Source organism: Corvus moneduloides, chromosome 11, assembly GCF_009650955.1.
Source record: "Corvus moneduloides isolate bCorMon1 chromosome 11, bCorMon1.pri, whole genome shotgun sequence".
NCBI lineage: Eukaryota > Metazoa > Chordata > Aves > Passeriformes > Corvidae > Corvus > Corvus moneduloides.
Window position 1 is genome coordinate 342,983 of NC_045486.1, and position 10,514 is coordinate 353,496.

Below are 10,514 nucleotides of genomic sequence, written 5' to 3' on the forward strand. Positions count from 1 at the left end.
TTATAGTATAAAAGCTGGCTATTTTCTGCTTAGTCCCTTAGCCAAACTCCAGAGCCAAAAAGCTTTTAGGGTCTGGATAAATCTGACAAATACTTAACTTCGAACTTGTGCTTATATAGGCTTCATAATCACAAAAGTGTCAAATCCCCAGTGGCAGTCAGTGCTCTGAGAATGATGTCTGTAGGAGAAAGAGTGTACTTGGCCTCTTAGTATGTCTGCAACATTGCAGATAACAGGAAGAAATTAATAAATAGAAATGAAATTTTCATGCAGATACTGGGAGAAAATGTCCTTTTGATTAAAAAAAAAAATCTGGACAATTTGAAATACTACATTGAGTTATTTAAAAAAAAAAAAAGAACTTTTGAAATATGTAATCCTTACTGTCACCCATGTTTACCTACTTGATAATTTTTTTCATTCATGTTTTTCACTTATTTTGAACATTTCATAGCAAGTAGTGTTCCCCAGGGTTTAAACAGCATTCATTCGTTGCCAAAAATGGTATATGAAATGGTATCCTTCAGAGTAATCTTTTTTCCCTGATAAAATGCAAATGAAACATTTTTAAAGGCATCATAAATAGAAAGTGTGCTGAAAGAAGTTGAAGTATATGGAATGTCCCCAGCTATCTTCTCTAAGGATTTCTTCAGCACTTGTTTAGTAGAAACCCCCTGTCAATAGAAGAGGTGTGCCCGTTGTCGCATACTGAACAGCATATTACCTCCAAAGTTAAAAATTGTTTGATAGACCATCTGAAGTGTTGATCAGCTTGTGAGCATCTATCTTCAGTGAAACTTGTGACATGATTAATTATTTTTCTTCAGGGTAGCTAAACCATATGGCAAAGCTGACTTCTGTAACTGAGGTGCTCCAAGTCAGCTAATGTGTCTCAATGGTATTGAGGATGAATGTTGGTGGAAAATATACTCATTTGTTCGTAAAAATAACATTCTAGCAAAATATTGATGTGCTGTAACCTCTTTGAATGAACAAGAAGTGATATGAGTAACTCAGTGTGCTCAGTAACTGCATATCAATTGCAAAAATCAGTAAATCTATTGTTTAGACCCACAAACAGGAAATCAGCTTCTCATCAAGTTCCCTGTGAAGTGGGCGACACGACTGCTGTGAGTTTAGCCCAGACACAGTTTTGTGTGTCATACAGGTGGAAGATTTGAAAAGGGAGTCTATCATCCTTCTACTTCAGTAGTGGAACAGTTTTAAGTACAAGCGTGTGCTGACCACCAACATGCAAGGAGATTGTATGTAGAAAAATACACTTTGATGTTAATTTATTTAGCTTGAGTTGGTTGTATGTTTTTCACATTACTGCACTGTGTTTGCACAACCAATAAGGACACCAGAGTTGACTATTCATGTTTATTGGATAATTCATATCAAAGGAACACTTTTGAAAGTCTGACCACAGAAAATAAAAGCATTCCTTTGAGAGGAGAGAAATCAGAAATCTTCACTGGAAGGAAAGGATCTCTTTATTATTAATTGTCTGAGGAGAAGGGATGTTTTCAAGTGGCATGACTGAAGTGTGGACACACCAGGGTGGGAGTTCTAGTGTGGGCTGTACGCAGTCAGGAGGGTCACAATGTGTGCTTGAGATGTTCAGGGATGCATTAACCCTTTGCAGTCTGTCGCCTCTTAGGTGTAAAAGGTTTTCCTGTGCCAGTTCCAAGTCAAACTGTGAAGTCACTCATCTGTTTTGTTCCAGTTGAAACTGTTTCTGTCTCTTTATAGTGCTTACTGTCTGGACAGGTTATAGTGTACAAGGACTCAGGTCTCCAGAATGTTATCATTTAGAACTGAAAACCTGCTCTATTCATTTTGAAACAATTTGCATATGTTCCTTTTTCTCCCTCACTATTTATTTACTGATTTCACTGATGTGAGAGGAAACCATATAGTTATTCTACTTCAGTAGCATCAGAACAGAAATTTAAGAGCCTGTTTTATTAATTTAGGAACACACAGCTGGATTGTTCTGGGGTCTGAGCTCCTAAGAAAATAAGCACTCTTCCTAAAGTGGGGGAGTTGAAGATTCTCAGTACTTGCCTTTTCCATTCAGATGGTTCCTTTGCTTTAAGTGTGGGACAAAGCTATTAACTTGGATGGGAACATTAACACACTGAAAGATAGGTGCAGAGGTCAGCAACAGGAAGCCAAAAGGGAGTGAATGGAATGTTTTGGTGATCTGGCAGTTTACTTCACCAAATGCAAATGCTACACAATTATTTTCCTATTCCTCTGTTTCACTCTCCCATGCTGATCTCTTTCCTGGGTGCTGACGCTTTTCTTCTACCCTGTCTCTGTTAACATCTTCTACTAAATCAAGCAACAAGCTGCCTTTGTGACAGGTAAATGACCCCTGAAGGTTGCAGGGGCCTGTATCATCTGAGCTGTCAGAATTCCAGTGCCTTTTTCCAGGATGCTGGTGTTTCTCACCATATAGGTCTACCTCATAATTCCAGCCTCTTTCGCTGGGATGCTGGTGCTTGTACATAGGATATCTTCTGCCTCGATGTTCTCTTTTGGATAACTCATTCATGTAGGTTAGCTGTGCCCTAGGGCTGTTAGCAAACTGATCCAACAGTGACTTTCTGCCAGGAGGCTGTTGCCTTTTCAGCTCCAGATAGATACCAAGGTCATCTATGTCTCTTTTTCCTGGATGCTGCCTCTTCTGAATGTCTCCATAAGATGTGTCTTTCTCAACATCTCTTTTTCCAGGATGCTGTCTCTTCTCCAGGTTGCTTAGGTACTTTTTCCCAGGGTGTTGTCTTTTGGAAAGCCATTGTAGCAGAGGGGCATTTGATTCTGTCCAAGGAAAAGAATAACGTTAATGAGACCCCATAATACTGACTAAGGAAGTTGTAATAGGAATTTGTGGAGCAGGATCATAATCTGTTGCTCTTTGAAAGCCAACTCAGTTTTTCCAGCTAACAGTCATAACAGTCATAACAGTCATATTAGTATCTCTTACTCATTCTTAAGCTCTTCTTAGTATTTCAGGTCTTGGATCAACACAACCAATTCTCAGCATTGATGCAAAGAGGGAAGATGGCTTTTCCTGTGGGCCCTTGGGGCCAGCTCATCTTCCACTGTGGAAGGACCCTGTGCTCCTTTTTGCTGGCAGGCACCTATGTGGTGTTTCTTGCAATCCCTGAGTCTGATCTTCCACTGCTGTGACTAGTGGTAGCAGAGCATCTACAAGGTAGGAGCTGCAGACAGTGAAGCAGCCTCTAGCATTCCCAGCCATGGAAAAAGCCCACTTTTCCTGGGGAGTAGGAAGGATTGAGGTAGTAGGTGAATGGCAGCACCCCCACCTCGAATTTACATTAGGTATAGGATCCACAACTGCAGAATGTCCTTCATGGGTCCTCTTAGAGCTTCCCTAGGGAAGTACCTGCCAGACAAGCAGGTTTTCTGTGACAGGCTTCTACCGTTTTATTATGCAGCAGCTGCTTAGTGATAGTACGGCCTTTCCTGAGAAAAGAGATCTTAGAGAAGAAAGCATCTTTGAAGAACTGTCAGTGTATTGCAGCAGCCCTCTTATCCTTCCCCTCCCCTTAGTTCTAGTGCTAAGTATGAACATCAGAACCTGGAAATGATACCTTGGATCTAATGATCTCAGCCAAGTGCTATACCATCACCAAATGGGTGTCCCCAGTGGAATATATACCTTTATTAATCTCTTCTTCCTTTTCAGCTTTCTTGAGGACAGACTGAAGAATGAAGCTTTCAGATCTCTGAAGGATGTCATCCAGGGGACTTCTTCCCATGTTCTCACTCTCCTCTGGAAGGAGATGTCCCCCATTGAAGCAAACACCACACAAGGTCAAGCAGAGGAGTAGCAGTGACAGCTGGATAGATGGCATTGTGGGACAGGGGTTCCTGCAACTTCCATTGGACAGAGAACAACAGGGGAGGAGGATGGAGCAAGCAAACCTAGCAATAACAGGAATATTTCTAGACACTGAAAAAAACAAATATGGCACTGCTGCAGGGATTGAAGTCTCTTAGGGTCTTTCTTCATTTCTGTTACTAACCTCTCTGTTTTTTATCCTCCAAAGGATCTAAATTCTTCATAATTAAAACCAGGCAGTTGTTCATTTTTCTGGCAGAATAAATATGATATGAACATCCTAAGGCACAGGTGATTCTGAAAACAGTGATTTTACTCTGCTGTCTGCCAAGAGGCAAACTTAATTTCCCCCTTGAACTATGTACCCACAAGGTACGGACACCTACACCTGCTATTTCCACCAGGCAATTCCCTTTGCTAAGGGTTCATTTTAAAATGATACTGGGATTAGCAGCAATTCCATTCCACCTTTAGTTAAAGCCAGACCTAAATAATCCCCTAGTTTTTAACTGGGGTTTCTTATACGTTTAAAGTAGCTATGTGCCTGGGTATTTGTCAGGATAAGAAGACAGCTATGCTCTGTGGGGCAGGGGGATTTCTTGCATGGAAAGAAATTAGAGAAGTACCTCATACTTTTTTCAGAGACATAATAATAATTGTATCCTCTATTACCTCTTGCCCAGATACCAAGTATTTTTCTATTTCTTCTAGCTAGCACTGAATTCCTAACACACTTAGGGATTTATTTTACAGTAAGCAGAGTTCCTTCAGTAGAATGGAATACATCTTTAATACTACTATAGCAGTCATTTAGCTTAATTATATCTTCAGAACATAAAAGAAATGCACAGTTTTATGAAGTCCTACAAATATCTAAAATAGAGAATAAGTTTATTACCTTACTTATTGGCAGGTTTTTATTACTTCTGATGAAATCCTTGAGTAACAGCCCTAAGAACATTGCATAGGCTGTTTGACTCAGAGCAATCTTTAGACAGAAAGGTAGAATCTGCTAAAAAGGAAATTACTTGATTAATTACCTGATTTGTAGTTTCAGATTTTTGCTTGATGCATCTGCCAAGTCCTTTAAAGCTGTTTGTGCCTCTGAGCTTCAGAGTTGCCCTTTTGCTGCCGCAGGCACACGGAGTACCCAACAGAAGCGTTGCTGTGTGCTCTCTGGATGGCTCACATCTCTGTACTTATACTGTACTGCCTCTGGACCCTTTATGCAAATAGCTCTGAGGTAATTTAAGGGATATGATGTGTTCTTTTTTTTTGTTTGTTTTTTTCCTGCTCTCAGAGAGCTACATTTTGAATTCATTTTAAGATTCACACAGTTATCTGCTGGCCTCCATATGGCCATGCTCGACTCCCAGAAATTATTTTCCCATTCTCTGAAGAGATTATGTTGAATTTTATGTAACTCAGCATAAAGAAAAGGAGGTTTTCTTTGCTTAACAAAACTAAGCTTGTTTGTCCTCTACTAAGCAAGGGTTTTGGAGTAGATACAGAGAGGTAGGTAATTAATTAGGCTAGGCATGAAAGACAATTGGCATATGTTCTTTTTTATCCCTCACTATTTATTTACTGATTTCACTGATGTGAGAGGAAACCATATAGTTATTCTACTTCAGTAGCATCAAAACAGAAATTTAAGAGCCTGTGGCAAAAATGTAATGGATTATATTTAAATAAATGTATTAAGTGTATAAGAACATGGGTTCTTGTTCTGAATGACACAATACAGTTTCTGGCATACAATTCCATATTTTCTTGGCATAAGCTTCCACAGAGTATTTTAGAATATGGCGTGCACAGCATTAAGTATTAAAACGTGCTTATGTTGCTGCTACGTGCTTCAAAAAGCATTGTACTATTGTAACTAGAAATAAGACTCTCTGGTCTCTAACCCATCTGTCTATTTAAGATATTGCTCCACACAGTACTGCACAGCTGCTTGGCATTTCCTAGGTGTAATAACTCCTTAAGGTCTCTCCGGCACGATACCTGAGTTTAAACAATTACTGTGTTGCCCTGTAAATGAAAGTGGGCATTGATAAAATGGGAAACTGCCTGGTTTCATTCTCATTAAAATCTGCTTCTTGACACTTTTGAGCTTATCTTTAGAGAACATGGATGAAGTCCTGTGTTACAACTACATCCCCATGCAAAGCTCCTCAGCAGGTGCAAAATTATATTCACAGTGCAATGCCCAGGACTTCCTGCCTGACCAGCTTTACCTCCTTGTTCAGAGGTATTTTTATCTTATTTTGGACTCATTTAGTAGAGTTTTAATGCTTTGTTTAAAGGAAGAAAGTTAAAATTAAGCACCTCAAGGAGTCGGGTTATTTTCATGAAAAATGTCCTTTTTCTATTTCACAGCTGGAAAACTGTCTCTTTTTAATATGATATCCTTCCTTTTAGAGTTTTGTTTGGCTTTTTTCCAGCCACTTTTTTTTCAGTTTCATTTTCCCTGCAGGTGATTTTTCTATTTAAAAGATTTCTGGAGGTTTATTTTATAAGTGTAAATGTTCTTTCCTCCCCCTCACTGCACAATTACTCATGACACTGAGATGAATTCATGGGTAGAAGGGAGAGTTTGTTTTCTCAAACTCCAAAGTCTTCCAAGCTATACTTTTTTGTCTTGTCACAAATGCATGGATACCCCAGACTTGCCCAGAGCTTGTGTCAGCACAGGGTTTGGCTCCCAGGTGGCATGTAAGTCTGTGGCAGGTTCTAGAATTGCACTGAGATGTTGAACTACTACATTTCATACCTAAATACAGCATTTCAGCACCACTGTGATCCTCAACCCCTTTGTCTAACTGCTGTATTTTATCACAGGTGCATCAAGTCCCTCGATCTCTTGTATCAGCTCTGTTGAGGAAGTTCCTTATTTTTCTTTTAAACATTCTCAAGGGCACCCCAGCTTTTCAAAGGGCTTCTAAATGAAGAAACTGGGAGGCAGACAACTCCTCTCCAAAACCAGAGTCAGACCCTTACATGTGATCTGCATGAACTGAGGTCTGTGTTCCTCCCCTCCCCAACATGTTGCTTGTATTGCTGGCTGCAGTCACTAACCACACATCACCAGGAGCTTGGTGCCTCTGCTTGTGCTGAGCACTTGTCCAGCTCAGAGTTGGTGTTCACAGCAATGGGGCCTTAGCATTGGGGCTGTCACTGGCCACACAGTTGGTCCCTAAAAATGAAGGTGAATAATGAAAAAACCTGCTCCTATCCCAAGTCTGATCTCTGTTTTAAAGAATACAGACACTCATGTTTTGTGCAGTTAGTCAGCTATGACAGCCTGGAGTCAAGTAGAAAGTTCTCCTTGGCAGATTTTTGAATTTTTATGTCTTACTTTGACTGCCTTGCTGTTGAAACTGTCGGAGGTAAGTAACTGAAGTACTGTTGGAGAATGGTTAGAGGATCAGGGACATGGATTATTGATAAAGGGTACAAGTTAATAACAGAACTGTACAAGAAAAAGCCTGCAAGCAAAGGCCTGCATGAGAAAAAGCCTCCATGAGAAAATGCCTGCGTGAGAAACAGGCCTGAGAAACAAAAGGGAGTTTTTAGGAGGTACAGTGCTGTGCTGATAAGATGTACTGACCATGAGAGGGGAGGAAGATTTTTGATCTCTCAAGACAAAACATAAATAATAGAAGCTTGCCAAATGTAGTCTTTTATCTAACCCAATTATGTAGAAGTAAGAATGTGCTTTTGTAAGCTTAAACCAATCAAGAACTGACAAGCATATATACTGATACAAGTGCTTCTGTATTGCTAATAAACGAAGCTTGCATTACCAATCATATTGATTGTCTGCATGTCTTCCCCCGCCGGAAAGTCAGCAAAGTACATAGCTCATTTTTAGTACGGCCATCCCTCTAAGAATCCTGAAATATGTAAGTTGTTGTGGGAACTGCTTTTCTTGACCTCTAGGAATAAAAAATACTCTTGTTTGGAATTAATGCTTCACTGCATCCCAGTTTCACTAGGAGATGCTGAATTTTGAAGTGGTTTGCCCTTTGTCACAGATCAGTAGTTTTAAAGTCAGGAAGTGACACCAGAATCTATTCACTTAGCATTCCTTTATTGAAAACAGGTTTGGTTTTTGGTAGTACCTCACAAGAGACACATCTTTTTCATTTAAAAGGTTACCTACGTGACCTTACTTCTGTGTGCAAGACTGAGAGGCTGAGAACCTCCACTGGCTACTTAAGGCATCCCATTAATTTTTATTACTTGTACACTGTCACTAGGACTGTAGTTTCAATCTCCTCATCTCTTTAAATAACTTTATCCTCTTGGATATTTCCTGAATTGTATTTCTTGCAATGACTGCAAATCTAAGCTGTTCTGTCTGAACTTCTTCTTGTTAACAGTGTTGTGAATTAGGAATGATTTGTTGGCTAACAGAAATGAGAGGCAAATCAGCTCTTTTGTTTAGTCTGGAAAATGTAAAAGCACACTTTGTTCATATCACTCCTCCCAGTTTGTTCCTTGATTGAACTACTCAGGCAGAAAATTAGGGAGATGGATATCAGTAATAGGTGGACAACTCTCTTTTTCCATGTGATCTTCCTAACATGGTCCTTCCTGCATAGGAACAGGTAAATAGTTTGCCCTGCAGGAGCATGTATTGTATTTTTGTGAGAGATATAATTCCAGCTTTTCTTCATTTTGATTTTGATTTTGACATCAGAGTGCCAGAGTGTGTACAGCCACAATGATCTTTAGATGGTTTATTATTAGACTCATAGTATAGTTTTACAAGGGAGGCAAGCCTTCAGGAGTACAAACTTTTCTTAGACCTGAGGAAATGCAATCGTATCTCAAAGTCTGTCTCTCCTCTTAGTACTAAAAAAGGACTTGTGATCCCCCAGAACCGTCTGCTTTTCATGGTAATAGATGTTATTACAACACAATATATTATACCTAATCTACAAACCTTGTCTTAAATATTAGTCATTACTGAAGGCAGGATTCCAAGCAACTTCTATCTACTAGTCCCCAAAATTCATTTGCTAAGTAAATGGACCTAGACAGTACTGAGTGGATGTAATGACACGTGAAGGAGGTTTTTGAAATGCAGCCTACTGTGGTCACTGCCAGCGTTAGCAAAAGTGATCCCTTTATGCAGACATACCCAGCCAGGGGGGCTTCACTGTGGGCAGCAGCACAGCTTATCACAGCCCAGCTGGTTTTGCTGCAAGTCATCACAAAACCAAAACCCTTGAAGAATAATAAGGACAGCTTTCCCATTCATTTTCATTAGCTGCAAATATAAGATCTAGGAAGGGAAACGAAGGTAACTTGTCTACCATGTTCTGTTTCTTCCAGCACTAGGCCCCCACCATGGTACTTCTCTTGTTGCTTAGTGCAAGTGTCTGTAGTGGTAAACACTTGTTTGTGATGTGAGCTCTGAGGCCTTTTGGGGGCAAACTTTAGTTAGAGCCAGCTGAAGGAATTGGCCTGGAGAATCTTGTGAAATTATTAGAAGTTCTGCTGGCTGATGCTGAATGGCACTTGAAGCATGACCTGAACATGGTAAGAACATGTAAAGGATCCCTTCTGAAGGCTGTGTAACCTTCAATTGACACCCTCCCACTCAAAAATTTCAGAAATGGCAAAACCTTCTGCTCTGACTGTAAGCCCCAGAGTTTCATAGTTTTGCAAATATAAAAGTGTTGAAGCTTAATTCTTTGAATTCATTGAAACTAATAGAAAACCCTTTGAGGAAATTTAGTATAGGGAGAGATTAGGCCTTCTGTTTTAAATAATGAGTAGGTTGAGTATTGAAGGAGATTGAGAACATTTATTTCTTTGTGAGGAAGCCCTTAATAGAATTACTGAATAAATTCCACATGAAACACATACACAGCTCTCCTCATCAATTTCAATCCAAAAAGGGAACTATTATATTAGAAGGAAAGGGCAGTATCCCACATAGCATTAAAACTGTTGCCAAAAGGTGTATAAATAACATGTTGCTTGTCTTGACTAAATAGTTTTATTGTTCCATGAGGAAGCAAAACCAAAGCATTATGACATTAATGCCACATACTGGTTTACTGACAGATTTTTCAATATTAAACAGCATATTATGGAGCCAAAACTTGACAGGCTTAATTGTATACTTAAGAGTCAGACTAACTCACAGTTTGTTCCTTCTGGGATGGTGGCAGTTTGGAATTAAAGATCTCAATAGATTCATTGTAGTGGTTCTTTATTTTATAATTATCTCCACAATGTTTATGCATGGTCATTTCTATAGTTTTTTAGTTGAAAGAACCCTGTGATTTGGGAAGAAATTGGCCATCTTCAGAAAGAATACCACTGTGCCCTGTTTCTTGTTTCAGGCACAGTCCAGGATCTTTCAAGCCAAATAATGTCACTTAATGAAACAAGTGAGACTATGCCTCCAGGCACCAAAAGACCTCCAGCTGCCCAGCTTGTTGTTTTTTTCACAGCTGCTAATGACAGGACTCAAGAAATTCTTGTTCACTTCCGACAAGGATTTAGTCATTGGATGAAGCAAATTCACAGCTCAGTTCACCTTGCCAAAATACCATTTTTGAGCTGGGGTAAGTTTCATCATGTAGCAAGAATAGATTTGGTGACATTTGATTTG

The 10,514-nt window shown here is 39.6% G+C and overlaps 1 protein-coding gene across 1 annotated transcript; it reads right to left on the reverse strand.

The window, feature by feature from the left end:
* Nucleotides 1-1,369: 1,369 nt before the first annotated feature.
* On the reverse strand, nucleotides 1,370-5,068 carry TRH (thyrotropin releasing hormone). The gene is made up of 3 exons (XM_032120728.1): nucleotides 4,918-5,068; nucleotides 3,695-3,912; nucleotides 1,370-2,829 (listed from the first exon to the last, which is right to left on the reverse strand). The coding sequence occupies exons 2-3, from the start codon at nucleotides 3,888-3,890 to the stop codon at nucleotides 2,255-2,257; spliced, it is 771 nt and encodes a 256-aa protein (XP_031976619.1). The 5' UTR covers nucleotides 3,891-3,912; nucleotides 4,918-5,068; the 3' UTR covers nucleotides 1,370-2,254.
* Nucleotides 5,069-10,514: the final 5,446 nt, after the last annotated feature.